We start from the raw sequence: 20,616 nt of genomic DNA, 5'->3' as shown, positions 1-20,616 counted from the left end.
TAGAGATATATACCAGACTAGAAATAACATTGTATAATGTCTGCCATTTGTTTCAAATAAAATCTGATTAGAGTGGGGGCAAGAAAGAGTAGGTGCATAAATAAATAACTCATTAATAATGAGTTGATAATTGTTTCAGTAAGATGATGAATATTTGGGTTTATAATTTTATTCTATTTATATATTTGAAAATTTTTATACTAAAACATGGAAAAGCTTTATATTGGTATTTTAAACTTTGTAAATGTTCACTAAAAGATGATACATCTTTTTAGTTGTTTTGCCTGAGTTATGATGAGCTTTGATGAGTCAATCAGGCTGACTCTTTAGTTTTCCTTGTAAGGTTAATTGGGTGCATTGGAGAGCTGGCTGAGGTTAGGAGAGCAGGCTCTAGTTGAAGGACAGGGTTTCGGCATGCCAGACTAACTACCTTCTCTGATTATTAAACTTTGATGCCAATCATATTAGCACAGTATTCTAGTCACCTGTGATAACCTGTCCAGATGTTTCTCTGATCGTGTTCAGCTCAGTAAATTTAGACTTCACACAATAGTTCTTGTCATTTTTTACCCTCTTGTACCAAATGTATTTCAAAATATGTCCAATCCAGCTGTTAATTTGACTGAATAAAATATTGTAATAATACTTCCGAGGATCGAGATGATATTTGAAGTGTTTCAAGAGTCTTTTCCCTCTGGATTAGAGAACATCTCTGCCAGAATCAGAATGAATCTCAAAATTGACAGTTTTTACTTTACTTACCACAGTAAACTTGCATTTTAAAAAGCATTCTGGAAAAAAAAATGAATCTTCTGATTTTGTAATAAAAGAATAAGAATAGAAACTAAGATAAAATGATTCTATATCTATATCTTGACCTATATCTATATTTTATAACTTCAGCTTTTAGATCAAAAAATTGTAAAATTTCACTAATTTTATAAGGTTTAAGTTAACAGATCAAAGCTCATAGGACTTTGTTAAAGACAATGAATGCAAATACTCAGTACATTTCCAGGTGTGTCATGAACCCTCCAAAAATGATAGTTACAATGACTGTTTCAAAAAATTTATACCCTCAACAAAACTTTAATCCTATTTTTATATGCCTGTCTGCTCTGAAAATAATTTCATATGTTTAAATTCCAAGAATAATTCTTACTTTAACCAAATTAATAATTCCCAAACTTAAATTTAGATTTCAATGAATCCCCAAAATAGTTTTCACATAAAGTAAAGCAGCTAATATGAGCACTGCTAACAGATTACACAGAAAGGTCTATTATAATGATTGAGTAAATATTCCTGGGAAATCAACCTTGTTAAATCTATATCCTATAAGAAAGGTGCATATCTGTTTTTTCTACTAAATATTCCATAATTGTTATTACAAGTTAGTCAGCTTCTCTCAGGTTCATTTACTCTGGATTTTATTGATTTAATAAAGGAAATTATTGGGTAAGTAAACCACAATTATAATAAAATCTCATACATATTATTATATGGTTCACAAACGTTATAAACACCTGTGATGGGATTCTGCTATTGATATTTAAGTGGATATGTATTAAGGAACTAGAGATACTTCTCAATAAGATTAACTTGGAGAGCGGTCCTGTTTTTGATCTCTTTAGATTCCAAATTTTTATTCCAAATTTTCTAATATTGCCCAAGTGTCTTGTCTGAATATAAGTCTTTATTCTTTGGCTTAAAACCTTTGTGCATCTGGTGCTCTATTCTGTTGTGACTTTGGAGAAAGTTACAGTTTGTTTTTGCTGGGAGGAATAACTTCTTGAATGATGTCCCAACTGAAAACTATTTTTTCAGTTGGATAGAACATCCCTGTACAAAACTTTCTCTATTATCCCTTGGATAATTCCTGCTATGTATAGAGGTCCAAGATTGATTAATGATTTTATCTTCAGTAACCTGTGATCTAAATTACTATTGGCAAGACAAGAGTGATATCTATTTTTTTTATTCTCTACATTAATAAAATATGCATTAAGAAATCTACATCCTTCATATAGAGGATATGATTTGCCACTAAGGAAAATCTATGAGAAAGAATTATATTTTCATAGTAAGGCTTTATTATAAAACAAATATGACCAACTTTCAGCTAAAATGTATTCTCTAATCAAGTTTATTCAGTCACTTTACTTGCTATTATCAATAAGACAAGTAATATATTTAAATATAGAAGAAATAACAAGCAAAATGTTAACTGAATTAATATATTGGTAAAATATAGATTTAAAACGTTTTTTGAAAATATTTGAGGTGGAGGAGGGGTACACTTTTGCTCCCCCTAATTTTACTATGTATGTCTCTGACTGTAGGTAATTACACCTAGCTTATGCTGTCCCTTCCATTCTCTACTCTTGACTTTAGAAAGTCAAATGTAGAATGGAGTAAAAAGGGGAGAAATCTTTTCCTACCATTTGGCAGATTAAAAGGTAGATTGGAAATGCATCTCAGTATGTCAGCCATAAATGTCTAAGGGATAATAAGCCCACTACATATTTATTCAACTAATTATAATATATTGAGCAAAATGAAATACTTTGAATCAGAACCACTTATGAATGGTCAATTGCACACAAAAGTGCTGGCGATATGGTGATGAAAAGATGATTCAGCCATCTCACAAATCTCAAAATTCCACTGGGAGAAACAGGTGAAGTGATTGAAGCCCAGGATAATATTTCAAATAATAAGTACAGTGAGATACTTCTTTGAGAGATGCTGTAGGAGCAAACTTATCAACTGTTTGGTAAGTGCTTTCTCTATGCTAATTTAAATACATTTTAGTCAATTGAGATACACAAAACATCAATTCTGCCCATTGGATTTGGATCCCATGCAACTACTTATTTCCCCAAAGAGATAGTGCTTTAATTTAACTGGCATCATAAAAAAAACTTGACACTAAAATGAGAATTGATAAATCGTGATCTGTAGTAAGTTGAATGGTACCCACCCCTTTCACAAAACAAAAAGTATGTCCATGAACTAATCCCTGGCATATGTAAATTTGACCAAATAGGGAAAAGGTATCTTTGCAGGTATAAGTGTAAAGAATTTCAAGATGAGATCATTATGGAATATCCAAGTGGGCCCCCAAATCTAATGGCAAGTATCCTTATTAGAGAAAGACATAGGGGGATTTCAAACAGAAAAGGAAGAGGAGACAGCCATGTAAAAATGGAGACAGAGATTGAAGTTATGCAGCCACAAGTTCAAAGAATGCTTGGAACCAAGAGAAGTTGGAAGAGGCAGTGAAAGATTTTCCCCTAGAGCCTTTGGATAGAGTCCTGCCAATACATTGATTTCATATCTGTCCTCTGGAACTTGGAGAGAATAATTTTTTGATGTTTAAGCAGATGACTTTGGGGCAGTTTGTTATGGCAGCTGTTTAAAGCAAGTCATGATCTAGTTTGCCTTATTTTCCAAAGCATAGATAATTTTTAATTTCAATTAGGCACCACAAAATGCAAGTGCATACAGAAATGTCTATCTGAGTTGCAGTAGGGAAACATTTTGCACTTGAAAAGTTTTAAGATATAAAGGAAATTATTGAGAAAACAAGAGTATATCCCTCATATATGTACAACTTCTTACTAATAGAAACTTTAGATGTCCAGTCAATTTCAGAGGCAAAGGCTACCATTTACCCATTGACCCATTGAAAAGCCACGTGTTTCAATTATGAAATACTGCATAACAAAACACTCTAAAGCATATTGTCTTAAAACAAGTGTTTTATTGCTAAGGTTTCTGTGGATCTGATATTTAGGCAGGATTCAGTGGGGATAGGTTACCTCTCTTCTACATGGCACTCACTGGGATAGTTCAATTAGGGTAAGAGGATTGAAGATGGTATCACTTGCATGTCTGGGGCTTTGGTGCTAGTTGTTGGCTGAGGTGCTTTAGTTACCCTTTTCTCTCCACATAGCCTCTAATTACTCAAGGTTAACTAATGTTATCCCTTTTTCTCTCCACATAGCCCGTTATTACTCAATATTCTACCCCAGCCTTTAAATTTTTTTTTTTTTTTTTTTTTTTTTTTTTTTTTTTTTGAGATAGGATCTTGCTCTGTCCCCCAGACTGGAATGCAGTGGCACGATCTCAGCTCACTGCAAGCTCTGGCTCCTGGGTTCACACCATTCTCCTGCCTCAGCCTCCAGAGTAGCTGGGACTATAGGTGCCCACCACCATGCCCAGCTAATTTTTTGTATTTTTAGTAGAGACGGGTTTCACCATGTTAGCCAGGATGGTCTCGATCTTCTGACCTCGTGATCCACCCGCCTCGGCCTCCCAAAGTGCTGGGATTACAGACGTGAGCCACCGCACCTGGCCTAAAAAAATTTTTTATTGTGGTAAAATACACATATAAAATATACCATCTTAAACATTTTAAGTGTACAGTTCAATGGTAATAAGTACGTTTATATTCCTTTGCATCTATCATCACCCATCTATTTTCAAAACTCCTTTCATCATGCAAACACTGAAACTCTATACTTAGTAAACAATGATTCCCCATTTTCCTCTCTGTCCAACCCTTGGCAACTGCTATTCTTTCTGTTTCTATGATTTTGACCATTTCAAGAAACTTAAATAAGCGGAATCATATGGCATTTATCATTTTGTGACTGACTCATTTCACTTAGCATAATGTCCTCAGGGTTCATCCATGTTGTAGAATTTCTGTCCTTTGTAAGGCTGACTGATAAGGAGAGACTTACTTCTGTCATTTAAAAACTGGTTTTCTATATAGCTTATAGCATTTTTGTCCCTTGCTTCCTGCATGACTGTCTTCTTTTGTGTTTAGTTGATTTTTGTAATGAAATGTTTATGTACCTATATCATTGACTTTTGTATATTTTCTATAGCTATTTTCTTTACATTTAACATCCTACAGTTATAATACTCTAATTTAGATGTATACCAGTTTTTTAAATCCAATAATACACCAAACTCTCTCTTTTACATTTCCATACCCACTTCTTTTGTTTGTTGAGCTGTCCTAAAATTACACCTTTACACATTGCAAGTTCAAAAACAAAAACTAATAATTTTTAAATATATTAGTTTCTTGAATTATGTAGAAAACAAAATGTTACATTACAAACTATTGTTACAATAATAGTAGCTTTTATAATTGTCCATGTACTTACCTTTACTGTGATCTTCATTTCTTCATATGACTTCAAATTACTGTTTAGTGTCTTTTTATTTACATCTTCAGAACTCACATTAACATTTCTTCCATGACAAGTCTAGTGTTAACAAACTCCCCTCAACTTTTGTATACCTGGAAATACCTTAATTTCTCCCTTAGTTTGAAGGAAATTTTTGCCATATATAGGATTCTTGCTTGACAGGTTTATTTTCTTTTAGCACTTTGTATATATTGACTCATTTTTTTATTGTTTCCATAGTTTCTAATAAGATATATCCTCATGATTTTATCAAAAATCCCTTGTATGTGATGAGTCACTTCTCTTTTGATGCTTTTGATATTCTCTTTTTTGTCTTTATCATTTCAAAGTTTGATAATGTGGATCTCTGAGCTCATTGTATTTAGAGTTTTCTGAGCTTCTTGAATGTTTATATTCATGTTCTTTATTATATTTGGGGAGCTTTGGGGCATTATGTCTTAAAATATCCTCTCTTCTCCTCTCTGTCTTCTTATGGACTCCATAAGACATCTGTTTCTCCTCTTGATGGTGTCCTAATGGTTCCTTATTCTCTGCTCACTTTTCTTTAATCTTTTTTCTTTCTGTTCCTTGAACTGATAATTCCCATGGTCTTATCTTTATATTTGCTGGGTCTTTCTTCTAGCTGCTTAAATATACCCTTGAAACTCTCTAGCAATTTTTTTTCATTTCACTTGTACTTTTTAGCCACAAAATTTCTTTCTACTTTTATGTTTTCTATCTCTTTATGGATGTTTATAATTTATTCATGTATTATTTCTTGATTTCTTCTACTTTTCTTTCAGTTCTTTGAGGATCTTTATTACAGTTGTTTTAAAGTTGTTGTCCAGTAGGTCCACCATCATGTCTTTTTCAGTGACAGTTTCTGTTGGCTTATTTTATTTTGTTTTTAAATGAGCCTTTCTTTCCTGTTTCTTTGGATGCCTTATAATTTTTTTTTTGTTGAAAATTAGACATGTGACTGTAGTAATGTAGTAACCCTGGCAATCAGATTGTCCTTATTTCTCAGGGTTTCCTGGGGTTTTTCCCCTTTCATTCTAAATGTGTTGTAGACTGTCTCTCTGCCAAGGATCAATCTGAGATGTATGTAAATTTAAGGTCTTCTCAAGTTTCTTTTGAGCCTGCACCTTTCCCTGGGCATACACAGCGACTTTCAAAGTTCCCGTGTGTACGTGGTTGCTTTTAAATGTTCTAGTATTTAATGTCCACCTCCAAAAAGAGGAAAAGAGAAAAATGAAGGTGGGAAGCAGGCACTGGCCATTTAAATCCCCTGGAAATTACTTCAGCCAGAGGGGTAGGGGTGTGCAACAATGGAGGGGAGGTGCAACAACAGTGACTACCTAGCTCTTTGTCTACAAGTCCGTGATTAGAAGTACAGTAAGCAGTCAGAGCTCAAATCTCCAATATTTGGATTATAATGTTCTTTTTGCCCATGCTGGCTTCTGTGAATTGCATGTAAGTTGCTCCTGGAACACATTCATGGCTGCCTGCCATTGGACTAAGGGTCAGGATGGGTAGCTGCTACTGTTCTAAGATAAACTGATCAAAAGTAACCATAATTTTCCTTATGAGCTTCCCACTGGAAGTTTCAAGCCTTCAATAGACTCCAGAACTCCAGAATATTTACATCAGATAGATTCTGCCAGTGCAATTGTTGTCTACATGGGGAGACAGATTTCTGGTGCTTTCTATTTTGCCAGCTTCCCAAAATCTTCCTTTCTAATCTTGTTTCTCTCCTTGAAGACTGGGGAGAACCAGCTCTGATTCTAATTTTTGTTGATAGTAGACTATGGCTGTGAGAAATGTCTTCTGGATGGGGATGCCACTACCCCCGACACAGCTCACATCTCACCCACAACCTTGGTTTTCTCCTGCTCTGGGCCAGCCTTTTTTTAATTTCTTTTTTTCTTTTTTACTTGATTGGCTTCCAAAAATGAAAAGAAAAAAAAAAAAAAAAAAAAAAAAAAAAACTGAGATCTCTTAAGATTCATGCCCAAAAATCATACATCGTCACTTCTGCCACATTTTACTGGAGAAAAGTCACAGAGCACACGCAGATTCAAGAAAAGGGGTCCAGGCGCAGTGGCTCACGCCTGTAATCCCAGCATTTTGGGAGGCCGAGGCGGGCAGATAACGAGGTCAGGAGATCAAAACCATCCTGGCTAACATAGTGAAACCCCGTCTCTACTAAAAATACAAAAAAAAAATTAGCCGGGCATGGTGGCGGGCGCCTGTATTCCCAGCTACTCGGGAGGCTGAGGCAGGAGAATGGCGTGAACCTGGGAGGCGGAGCTTGCAGTGAGCAGAGATCGCGCCACTGCACTGCAGCCTAAGCGACAGGGCAAGACTCTGTCTCAAAAACAAAGAAAAGAAAAGGGGCTGTCTTAGACCTTTTGAGCTTCTGTAATAAAATACCTTAGATTGGGTAATTCATAAATAGTAGTAATTTATTTCTCAGAGTTCTAGAGGCTGAGAATTCAAGGCATCAGCAGATTCAATACCCAATGAAGGCTTGCTCTCTGCTTCGTAGATGGCACATCTTGCTTAAGGGGTGAACAGTATCCTCACATGGCCAAAGCGGAAGGCAGCTTTCTTCAGTTCATTTTATAAGGGAGCTAATCCTATTCATGAACTAATCACCTTCTTAAACACTTAGTACAATTGAGTTCCAACGTATGAATTTTGGAGCATACCAATATTCAGACCATAACAAGGGAAGTGAACTCCATCTCTTGAAAGAAGAATGGTATGTGTGCACAGGGATAGGAGGAATTATCTATGGCCGTCTTGCAGACAGACTACCACACGGTGCTCTGCTTTTTCTTATCATTTTCTTTGATGACATCTGATCCTTTCTCACGAATATCTCCTTTGTAAAATACTTAGCACTTATTATTTATATCAGTCGTTCGGGAATTAGTCATGTACTGCCTAGTGGAATTTGTTGTCATTAAAAAATTTGTCCTGTTTTGTCATTTCAAAAACAATCACAAACTCTTGGATGTTAAAGATGATGTTCTATATTTCCTTGTATCCCATAAAACCAGCATAGTAGGTATTTAATAAATAACTGTCTTCTTATTTGTAAATTTTAAGTGGTGGGAGAATAGTGTATTTACACTAATGCACGGTGGTTGTATTATCCACACGATTATTTCTTGCTGCATATCATACACCGCATTATTTCTTGCTGCATATCAATCACTTAGTAATGACCTCCTTTTTCAAATACCCCTGACTTTCTCATGCTTATCATACGTATATGGTTATAGCTAAGAGTTGTGAATGGACATAGATATGGGAAGCATATTTAGGAGGATTAACAAAAGAGTAATTAGAAGAACCCATAAATCTACAAGGAAAAAATGACTATTTTTTGAAATATGCTAGCATTTTCAGCATGCCTGTTGAGTTCATGATTTATGGGAGTTTCAATTGTTTAAATGTTTGGAATACTCTGCAATAAAATAAAAATTCTCTTCAAAGTTGATAAAAATGCTCAGAGGTGTACTTCCTCATTTGATGGTTCATAGTTTATGAAACCCAAGAACTCCATCCACATTTGCAGCAAGAGCAAGGCATCTGATAGCAAGGGAGCTGGAAAGGAAGAATCATACCGTGACCTAGACAAGTGTCATGTCGGTGTTAGCATCAGATAAACTGATTGCAATAGTTGATTGTACTATCTCTAGCGAGAGTAATTTAGAAAACCTGAATAAGAAGCCCTCTCTTGTTCCTCACAGGGATGACTCTTGGTGTGAACCCAATCATGTTAAACAATTGTAGAATCACAAAGCTAGACGTTTTATGAGATTAACTGATTTATTTCTCATCTTGAAATAAAACCTGCATGCCACAAAACTCTTCTATGCTATTGAGACTTAGTTCTTTTTTTGAGAAAAATAAGACCCATTTATTCATGCAATAAATTTTCATTGTGTGTGAATTGTATACTAGGCCTGTTCCACGTGCTTGCCATACACAGTGAATAGAAGAGCCGAAGATCTTTGCCTATGGAACTTGCAGTCTAGTAAGGGACATAAATTATTTCATAAGCTTCCCCTTTATAAATATCACTCATCCTTACTACTAATAATACTTACAACAATGTTTATATATTTTGCATTGCTTTTCTGATAATATAAAAAAATTCACAAAATAAACCCAATCAATAATAAGCTATGAGTTTTGAGTTTAGAATCCTTTTCATTAACAAACCATTTCATTTTCAGATAAAGAAACTAAGGTTTTTAGAAAACAGATTTCACTGAAAATAAAATCTAACCACCCATCCTAATGTTCTTTAGTTCTTTATCTGGCTTTCAAAAATATCTTCTTTTCTCTATGTTGAGTTAGATATATATTCACAAAATCTACCATACTGTCCATATATGTTAGATATAAATTTTTGGCCTCATGTGAAAGAAACCAAATTTGAATAGTTGAAGCAAAAAAGAAGGGTTTATTGTAAAATATATATATATTCTCAAGGATCCCAAAACACAAAGCTGAACTTGAGAAGTGAGCAATTAAAACTATTACAGCTGTCTGCAGGATGCTTACTCTAATTCCTCTCTAAAATAGTGTCTCATTGATGTAAAAAATGACAGCAGTTTCTGGAGCGACACTGCCTATGTTCAAATCCTGGCTATGTCATTTGTTAGATGAGTAGCCTGGAACAGGTAAATTAATCCCTCTAATTCTCAATTTCCACATCTGGTAAAATAAGCAAAATTATAATAATATCAGGATAATACTGATAGGATTATAGCAAAAAAGATAAATAACATCTAATGATTGGCAAAATACCTGCTTCATAAGAAGTCTTCAGTAAATGTAAACCACCTTTATTAAATAAGAGATGTTAAGAATTGAGCTGAGCTGTGGAGGGCTGAGCTGCCAGATGTGGAAGTATTCTATTAAGACAACAAGCCAAAATGAAAGTAACAATTAAGCCATTATTCCACTTACTGTGATAGTATAGTCAAGAGTCCAGAAAGAAAGTGCTGGATTCAGCTATGTTTCATTTTCCCTACGAAATGGCACCACGCAAGGGTCAGATGCATTAGTCCAGTTTTGGATAACTGTCTCACTGCTAAGGGAACCCCAAACAAAAAGTTCCTATGGTTTTATGGACCTGAGAGCAGGGGAAGAGGCAAGGGGAAGATCTAGGAATGGAAAAGTACCAAGTACTAAGTCAGAATGGAGAAAAGTGTCCTCCAGGGAACCCACTCCTCCCAACAAGCAGGTCTTGGCAGAAGCTCCTGGAAAGGCCTCTTCTCAGAGTCCTCAGGAAAGAAGTCTCTGAATGGAGGCTCCTGGGCTAAGAATGCAAATATGTATAAAACATGACTGGCCAGGGGTCCTAATTCCTTGACTGGAACTCCCTTCAGAGACTGTAGCGCGTTGTCTGTGCAAATTGGTTTGAGGAGGGAAACTTTCCTCTGTGAAGGCCTGCCAGGAAAAGCCTTTGTATTGCCTAGGGCAGGGCAAAATCATACAGAGGTTTCAGATTGGAACTGGACTTTTCGAGAGGATTTCTAGGAGAAATCCTCCCAAAAGATTCAGTAGTTTATATTTCATTGGTATGTTGGTTGTTCTCTTTCTAGTGAGATATAGTATAGATGAAAAGTATCTAACATAGATTAGGTATTACTCTTATTATTATTGCTATGGTTGCTTGTATATAACTGTTCAGATTATAGCTCCAATAAAACAACTTATTTTATTCTCTCCAGGGTTAGGTAATATCATTATTCCTCATACTGAAAGCTTGGAAATTCACCATCTAAATTTAAAAGGGGGAAAAATCTCAGCTGATAGCTGGTAACACAGTGTTGGCTATATAGTGAGATATTTATTTAAAGCATCATATAAGAAATTATGTACAGGCCAGGTGCGGTGGCTCATGCCTGTAATCCCAGCACTTTGGGAGGCCGAGGTGGGTGGATCACCTGAGGTCAGGAGTTTGAGACCAGCCTGGCCAACATGGTGAAACCCCATCTCTACTAAAACCACAAAAAATAGCCAGGTATGGTAGTGTGTGCCTGTAATCCCAACTACTCGAGAGGCTGAGGCAAGAGAATCACTTGAACCTGGGAGGCGGAGGCTGAAGTGAGCCAAGATTGTGCCACTGCACTCCAATCTGGGCAACAGAGCGAGACTCTATCTCAAAAAAAAAAAAAGAAAGAAAAGAAAGAAAGAGGGAAAGAAATGATGTACAATCACTGTAACATGTATTAAGTTTCTTGTTTAAAAATCATCTAAATTTGTTTAGTATCCAATAAAAATTGAAGTCTCATGTTGTGCCAAGAATTATGTATTTAATAAATGGGGAGAGGAAACAAAACAGGAATTTTTCTTGACCACATGGACATTTATAGATAATTGCTGCAATATTAATCATAATATATAAAAATATATATTAAACAAACTTAACTACAATATTACTGTAAAAGAGAGGAACATGATTCCATATTACAGTGATATGAGGTAGTCTGCGGTGGGGGCAGGAGATCAAGGAGAGTTTACCCCAAACTACAGGTGTTTATATGGAGATCTAAAGGATGAGGGAAAATGACTTTACTAAGTCATTAAAGAATCGCTGGTTTCCTAAGATTGTTCCAATCAAGGAAAACTGTATATTCAAAACCATTGGTTCTCAAATTTGGCTCTACTTTGGAATCATCTTCATAACTTTACAGAATACTAATGCCTACATTTCATGCCCAGATTCTGATTTCATTGGCATGGGGTATGGCTTTGGTGTTGGGATCTTTTTTTATAACTCCCCTAGTGATTCTGATACACTTTAGTCAGTGTTTTAGAAACAATGTTTAAATTTTCAAGGTAGGAGGATTATGTCTTACTCAAGAAACCATAGGAAGACTCACATGGTTGGAATTCAAAGAATGAGAGGGAATGTGTTATGACATGAGTCTGTGAATATCAATAATACCAAATCATGCAAATTCTGGTAGGCCACATCTGAAGTTTGGCCTTTATCTTGAGAATACTGGAAAACTGTGACAAGACTTTAAGCAGATGTTGTAATCTCTGAATTTATGTTTGCAATGAAAGACTGTAAAGGGAAGCTATGAAGTTAGCTTCGGCTAGTATGGTAGGAAGGAGCAAGTTAAATAGATTCAGGAGATTTTTTTAAAGAGGTGAAATTGGCAGACTAGGGCAAAGGATTGGATCTGAGAGGTGGTGAGACTGACACTTTGATTTTTGGCTAGTGGGACTGAGCTGATAGTAGGGATAGATAATGAGCTTAATCTTAGAGATATTTGAGCTCCCTTTGAGGTATCTAAGTAGAGACAGTGAAGTGATAGTGAAATATAAGGAGATGGCTGAGCTCGAGATTTTTATTGTTTAGGAGTAAAGATCTAAATTGCAATAGAAATGCTTTACATTAACCTTGTCAGTTTCATAAAAATAATTACGTTACTGGTACAAAACATGGTAAAAGGTACTATAATAGACAGAAAAATGATTAACATGGTACCCATGACCTTAAGTAGTTAATTATTTAATGGAGGAGATAGGAAAGACAGCGAGAACTTAATGCGATTTTAAAATGAACATCTTAAAATGTCTCAAGGTAGAATGGAAGAGAAGAGAAGAAAATCCAGCAACTTTTATCAGGTTGTAATAATTACATGCTAAAATATTATTAGAAAAAATAATAATGTTCTGGTCAGATAGAAAAGGAAAGCTAATAGAATCTGAGGGAGGGGAATGACCCCGAAGAATCGTGAAAACTCTCAGGGATACAACATCATATTAGGACACGGTGTCTAGTTGGGAACATATTGGTTTTTCATTCAGCTTGAACTGGAGAACCAAAACGAAAGAAGATTATAAAAACGACAGTAGGAAGTCGGGCGCGGTGACTCACGCCTGTAATCCCAGCACTTTGGGAGGCCGAGAAAGGTGGATCACGAGGTCAGGAGATCAAGACCATCCTGGCTAACACGGTGAAACCCTGTCTCTACTAAAAATACAAAAAATTAACCGGGCGTGACAGCGGGCGCCTGTGGTCCCAGCTATTCGGGAGGCTGAGGCAGGAGAATGGCGTGAACCCGGGAGGCGGAGCTTGCAGTGAGCTGAGATATGGCCACTGCACTCCAGCCTGGGCGACAGAGCGAGACTCCGTCTCAAAAAAAAAAAAAAAAAAAAAGACAGCAGGAGTTTTAAATCATAGATTTGTTTATTCGAACCTGCCACATACCAATACAAAAATACTACGATAAGAGCTAGGAGTACAACTGTGGACAAGGTAGTCATCATTCTGGCACATAGTTTATAGATTCATATCATATTTATTATAAAAAAGTAGTTTGAGACAATATTCCTAGTTAGCTTTCACAAATGAAACCAGTCAAAACAGTGACTATTCAAAGAGGTAAAGTAGCCATTCTATGAGTTTGCATTCCCTGTGTGTTGAAGCAAGTTTTTTTTTTCTTTTTCTTTTTTTGAGACAGAGTCTTGCTCTGTTGCCTAAGCTGGAGTACAGTGGCGCCCTCAGCTCCCTGCAATCTCCCTCTCCCAGGTTCAAGCAATTCTCCTGCCTCAGCCTCCCAAGTAGCTGGGATTACAGGCATGTGCCACCACACCTGGCTGATTTTTGTATTTTTAGTAGAGACGGAATTTCACCATGTTGGCCAGGCTGGTCTCAAACTCCTGACCTCAGGTGATCCACCCACCTTGGCCTCCCAAAGTGCTGGGATTACAGGCACAAGCCACTGCGCCTGGCCTGAAGCAAGTTTTAGGGCAGTGGTTTGCAACCGTGGCTGCACATTGGAATCACCTGGAAAGGCTTTTGAACTGCTGATGCCTGGTTACGCTCCTGGGGATTCTGACTTAATAGTCCTGGGGTTTGGATGGAGCATCAGAATTGTTTAAAGCTTTCCATTCTAATAATCAACAAAATATTCTAATAGTCAACAAAAGTTGAAAGTCACGGCTTTAAGGGCATGTTTTATCACTCAGACTACTAAGTCACCCAAAGAATGAGAGTCAGCAAGGAACAAAAGAATTCTGATTATATAGGAAAAATAATAAACACTTCTTTAGTCTCAGTGTGTCGTGAACACTTCTAAACACTTAACATATTTTAAATCAGTTAGTGGTCCCAAAAGCCGTATGAAGAAGTCACTTTTACTATTCCCATTTGAGAGATGAGAAAACTGAAACTCAATAGCACACACCTAGTAAGTGTTAGAGTGGGTACTTGAACTTAATCAGTTTTCTTCTAGAGCTTCTTATCTGAACTGGTATGATATATTGCCTCTACATGTAGTGTAATGGTAATTTTACACCAGAAGAATTATAAAAGAAAGGAAAACCTATACAAACAGCAGAATATCATTAAATCAGTTAAATGTCAGTTGATAATAGAATGATTATCATGACTGCATAAAACATCTGTGGGCTATACATATGTGTATATGGACATATATATGTATCTATATATATTTATACAAATATGTCTATATATAGATATATGTATATACATTTGTGTGTGTGTGTGTGTGTATACTGGTTCTCATGTTTTCTTCATTTGTAGGAATCAGTTAACAAGTTCATCATGTTACATAGTATGAAGGTTCTGTTTTCAGTAGTGAAACAGGGAGATAAAAGTAGTTGAACCATGTGATTTTTTTTTCTGACTTTTCAAAGACATTTTCTCCTGAAGGAAACTCAAGTGCTAAGGCTATTCCACATAATCTCAAGAACGACTACTACTTTATGGTAATGACCATACTGTAGTATAGAATCTTAGGAGCATATAATCATCCTCTAGGGAGCACATTTTACAAATTGAACCTATTTTGCAGGTGGAAATACCATAAAGAAAATTATCGTTGGAGAGATTACTGGCACACTGCATTCATTCACATGTCAAAGTGGAAAACATTCCAATTTAATTCTATAAAACATGTATCTGAGTCAACCTGCCATATGTATTTTTTACACTTTCTATCCCATTACAGAAGTAATATCTACCAAATAAATGCTGCACATTTCTAAGTGGCTGGCTTTTAAGCTGCTTTACCTATAACTTTTTGTTCCCTCTTTTTGTCAGAAAGCTGAGAATTCAAGTAAACGAAACATTGTGGCTGGTAGCATACAGCCCTCAGTGCAGTGGGTATTTTGTGTCCGGTAGCTGGAGCATTGGACCTATAGACAGGCTTCATTTGTTCCATATGAATACAAGCTAATAAATGGAGAGAATTCCATGTGGTATTCAATTAAGAGCTCTCCTGATTCCTGTTATTAAAGCCTACAAACTATTGAGCATAAAATTAAAATTGAGCAGTTCAGCTCTTTTTGACATTATAACACTGACTGAAAAATAATGATGTTAAACCCAAGAGTCACAAGTCATCCCTTACAGCCCATGGAAAATAAGAAGTGGAAACATTGAGGAAGAAAGAGTAAATATTGAAAACTTGATCATTAGTACACATAATGTTAGGAGCACGCTACTGTGCTCATGCAAATACATCAACCCAGTTTGTAGAACATAAGATATTACATTGATTTTAACATAATGTTACAAGAGTATTATTGCCAAAGCTCCAATGAAGGAAATAATTAAAGCACTAGGCATTTTAAGGTCTTAAGATGACAGAAAATACTATAGGAAATCAATAACCAGAAAATACTATAGGAAATCAATATATTGTAATTGAAAGGAAATTGAATTGGATTTACTTTTTTTTATCCCTTCTAAATTTTCTTCAGACTGCCAGACCACAAAAGATAGTGAATCTTGTTTTGCCATCAGCGGTGTGACTTTCTGTAAGTCTCATGTGCTGCAGGGGCCACCTTTATTGTTTTTTATTTAGGAAGCACTCAGCTGAATAGATGGTATGAGACTTTTTTATGTGTTATCTTTACTAGTCTTGGACTCACTGTTTAAAAAAAAAAAAAAAAAGAAACAAAATCAAAGACACAGCAGACAAAAACAACCATCTCCACATAGCCAGAGAAGTCAAACTAATGAGAATTCAGACATTGAAACCAGAGGACTTGTTAGATAAACCTCACATTTGAACCTAAGTGAAGTTTGCCTAGTTTTTATTAATCACTATGCCTGTCAATCTTGCTATGCAACAAGAAATATTACCAGTTGCAGATACAAACTCAATTTGAATCTCTATGAATCTAATTCATCTTTATTGCTTATTATTGAAAAAAAAAAGTTTTTATAATCAAAAAAGCTTGAAATGAACCTCAAGGAGATAAGTGGATATGAACAGAAATTGAGGAATGTTAAAATGAGAAATTTGCAGGCTGGGTGCTCTGGTTTAAACCTATAATCGCAGCATTTTGGAAGGCTGAGGTGGGAGGATCCCTTGAGCCCAGGAATATAAAACCAAACACTTAACAATTCTCAGTCTCAATGTCATTTGCTATAAAATAGAAATATCTTCCCTACCTAACTTGAGTAGATCACATTTATGAAAAGGATTCATAAGCTATAAAACAACACCTCAATCAAAAATGCTGTATCTGGACTTTAAAAAGAACTGGATTAAATACTGGTTTCACCTCTTAGTAAATATGTGATCTAAATGAAGTCCTTAGTTTTCTTGCCTATTAAATAACAATTGTAAGAGCACCTTCTCATATGGTCATTGTGGAGCTTACATGTATAAAAAGCTCAGCACCATGGCTGACACATAGAAAGTATTAAACAGCATTCAAAAATGTAATCAATATAGGAAATAAGTATTGTTTTATTTCCTTAATAATTTATTAGTTATACCCTGTTATGATATGTGATAAGAGAATGTACTTTATTTCTAGTTTTCCAGATAATCTGTATCCTAAACATTCTTTACTCCCAAATTCAGTCTTTGAGCATCCTCGCTCTTTACATCCACAGCTAATATTTAGGAAACATTAAAGTTTCTTTGTACATTTGAAGGAAGAACTAAGTTAAGTAAGTGGAACTTACCAATCCTAAAATCTAGACTGCTGTTATTAAGAAGAACAACTGTACAAATGCTGTTATCAAAGGACATATGAGTCAGACGGAAAAAAACAAAAGGAGAACACAGAAAGGTGAAAAGTCTTTGTCAAGTAATGGAGAGAAATTATTGTCTTGTAATACATATGAGAGAGTCTAGCTAAATATTACAAATTTTTAAATGAAAATAAATATTATACATGGTATAAATAATGTTGAAGTCACTGCTTAGGTCAGAAGATGAGATATATTTACGTATTCTACCTCCTTGGAATGCTTTTTTGCTGTTGTTATGTGGAACCTCCAAATACTAGAGTGCTTTAGAATTATAAAACCATTGACCATGTTCAGTTATGTTTAAAAGAAAACATCATTCTGAAGAAACTGGAAATATATATTTATAAATGTTTGTCCATAGCATTGTTGAAACAAATGGCTCAAGTTTCACTGTTAATCCAGTTGCTGATATTTTTGACTATTCAGTACACTGAAATGGTACAGTCAAGTTGGTGCTAATAGATGTCATTTATTTACACAAACTGACAATAGTTTCACCAAACTTAAGAGACAAATCTAAAGGGGACAGAAAAGAAATTCCTGTGTGTGCTTTGGCAGCGTAGACATGTTTGCCATGAACAAGATTATATCCTAAAAGCTATTTGTGAAACTTAAAATTAAGTTATATGGTTGTGATATGTGGAGATAGCATATTGGAATAGCTCTTCACTTAATGTTATAGATTACTTTTTCCACCAATATTATTTGGTCTAGGAAAGTAAAATCCTCCTGAGGAAGTAATTAGAAAAAGCACACATCGGGGAATGCAATTGAAGATAGACTTTTGTTGACCTCAGAAGAGAAAATCTCAAAAGAAATTTCATAAAAGTTTTAAATTTGGCAGAGGACCACAATGTCTCTGATAATTAGACTTTCAACACATTTGGATTTGCTAATTGGATCTAAGTTCTAATTAGGCTTTTTATGTAACTAAGAATGACATATCATTGTATGAATTTAATGTGCTTTTACAGTTGAAACCAACAATTAGCAGCCTTTTCTAAATTATTTTAATAAGGAAAAAGCTGGCTCTGCTGTTTATACTGTGACGTTCCCTTCTCTTAAGATATATTATGTACATTTTAGTTTTCTTAATTAAACACCTTTTGGGGAGCTCAAAGAGAAACTTGAGTTTTAATAAGAAGCACCTAAATTGTTTATTTGTAGGGAAGACTTGCCAGCCAGTATGTAGATGACTTTGGAAGCTACAGAAAAACCGCAATAAAAAGAAATAAATCACAGTCATCAGGAGGAAAAAGCATAAATAACCATTTGCCCCTATGACCATTCAGTTAATCAAAACAGCTCTGAATATGACTAAAGATCTGTTACATTTTTAAGTTTGCACATGCAGAATATGTTCCTAAATGTAAAGGCTCATGGAACTGGTTTCAAGATTAATAATAGGACATTTCTTCCCAAGATGTGCATTACAACATTCTCTCTCTCTGCAGCCTTCTTCCATAAACAGTTATCTGCTAATTCAAATCAAATCATCTCTTTCTTTTCTCCTTATTTTTTATGAAGAGTCATCAATTTTTATCCCATTCAGATATATAGACAGTAATTTAAAAACTGGTAGCCTTCAGATTTATATATTCCAAGAGATAAGACCTATGTAAGAGCGTAAAACTGAACCACTGTTTGGGTGAGTAAAGAGCAGTGAGTCATTGCAAGACTTTAAGAAAAAGGCTCTGCCAAAATATTCCAAGCAAATTGATAACACTGACAAAAAGGCAAATCATATTGTTTTACGTGCTATGAATACTTTGAAAACAAAGCCATACACGTGATTTTTTTTTTCAAATAAAAGCAGTTCTCCTTCTAACCATATTAAAAAAGTGTCTATTTTCCCAGTAAAAGTCATATAAGATCAAATTAAAACCATTGAAACTATTAGAGAATCTAACTTACAGTAATTGGTACATTAAAATAGACATTATGTTAGAGTTATATGTGCTATTATTTTTCCAATTAGTGCATTACTGGGACTTAGTGATTGGTGTATATATAACTCCTCATTAAGTAAAATGTCCTCAATGAGCCTCTTAAAGCACGTTGGGTACTGTCATGTGCCATATGATGACATTTAATGCAAGAAATGGCATTTCTAATAACTTCATTTCCTATTTAAAAAGAAAACCTGTGCAGTACTCTTTCTATACCAATTATTCCAAGAGCTATCACATAGTTCTCCATAAGGGCTGTACAGAGGTGATGGGACTGTTCTTCAGACAGAAAAATGACCAAAGCTGTCTTATCTTTCAGCTTGGGTGCTGGAATCCTGTCACAGGTCTGAATGGGTCACTGACTGACAAGAAATTGGAGAATAACATGCGTGGTGTGGTTCTACGTGTGGTAACTGTTCTGGTGAGTATTATCTGAGCCTTGTGGTTTTGACTTTTGGAGGTTACTTTATCCTACATTTCTTTCTTTTATTAACTGATGACATAATCTTAAAAGAGCTTTTACCAATTCTAAATACACATTCTAAGATTTTTTAATGGTCGTATTTTACAGCCTTCAATTTACATGAATCAGGATCACAATTTTGCAGACTTTTAATTACAGTGCATGTGTTAGGAATTTTCTTAGACATTTTAGGCTTAATTTCGATCCTTCTACATTTTTCTACACATGATAAAGTAAAGGTATGTCTCAGGCCTTCTTTCATTGAAACTATAGTGAACATAAATAGAGAACATATAGTGAACGTTGAAACTATAAATGAACATAACCCTGACCATGCCAAACAATGGTAGATTTTGTAAAATGTACTTTCTGTAATAGTGAAATATTAACAAACTAAGAATCTTTTTCTCCTGAGAACCTACTTCAAAGGGAAGCTGTTGTTTAATCAGCATCTATTGTCAACTGTATTCTAGACTCAGTGCTGATTACTGAGGACACTGATAAATAAAATAGACAGATAAATTCTGTCTTGATAGAGTTTATCATCTAGTGATTCTGTGAATGTTGAATAGGATTACAGTAGTCTCCCCTTATCTATCGGGGATACATTCCAAGACCCCCAGTGAATGGCTGAAACTGTGGATAGTTTTATGTTTTCTTCCAACATAATCACATTGTGCAGGGCTTCTAGGGTCTAGAGTGTGTATATGCTGGACAAAGGGATGATTCACATCTAGGGCATGTCAGTGGGATGGTGTGAGATTTCATCATGCTACTTAGAACAATGGCAAATTCAAAACTTACTAATTGTTTATTTCTGGAAGTTTTCATTTAATATTTTTTGGGCCATGGCTGATTGGGGGACAACTGAAACTGGTGAAAGAGAAAACATGGATAAGGAGAGTCTACCTATACCTGGGAAAGACCTGTTACAATTTC

General features: G+C 35.3%; 1 protein-coding gene across 4 annotated transcripts in view; it reads left to right on the top strand.

The window, feature by feature from the left end:
• The window catches only part of GRID2 (glutamate ionotropic receptor delta type subunit 2), a 1,531,999-nt gene that overhangs the window by 1,101,878 nt on the left and 409,505 nt on the right, over positions 1-20,616 (top strand). For all 4 annotated transcript variants that reach the window (XM_050790431.1, XM_050790433.1, XM_050790430.1 and 1 more), the window contains exon 9: positions 19,534-19,635. In XM_050790431.1, the coding sequence (XP_050646388.1) occupies positions 19,534-19,635 (102 nt within the window). The remainder of the gene's footprint in view (positions 1-19,533; positions 19,636-20,616) is intronic.

The sequence above is a fragment of the Macaca thibetana genome, chromosome 5, assembly GCF_024542745.1.
Source record: "Macaca thibetana thibetana isolate TM-01 chromosome 5, ASM2454274v1, whole genome shotgun sequence".
NCBI lineage: Eukaryota > Metazoa > Chordata > Mammalia > Primates > Cercopithecidae > Macaca > Macaca thibetana.
Note: the sequence above shows the minus strand (reverse complement) of the source record. Positions and strands in the feature narration are given on the sequence as shown.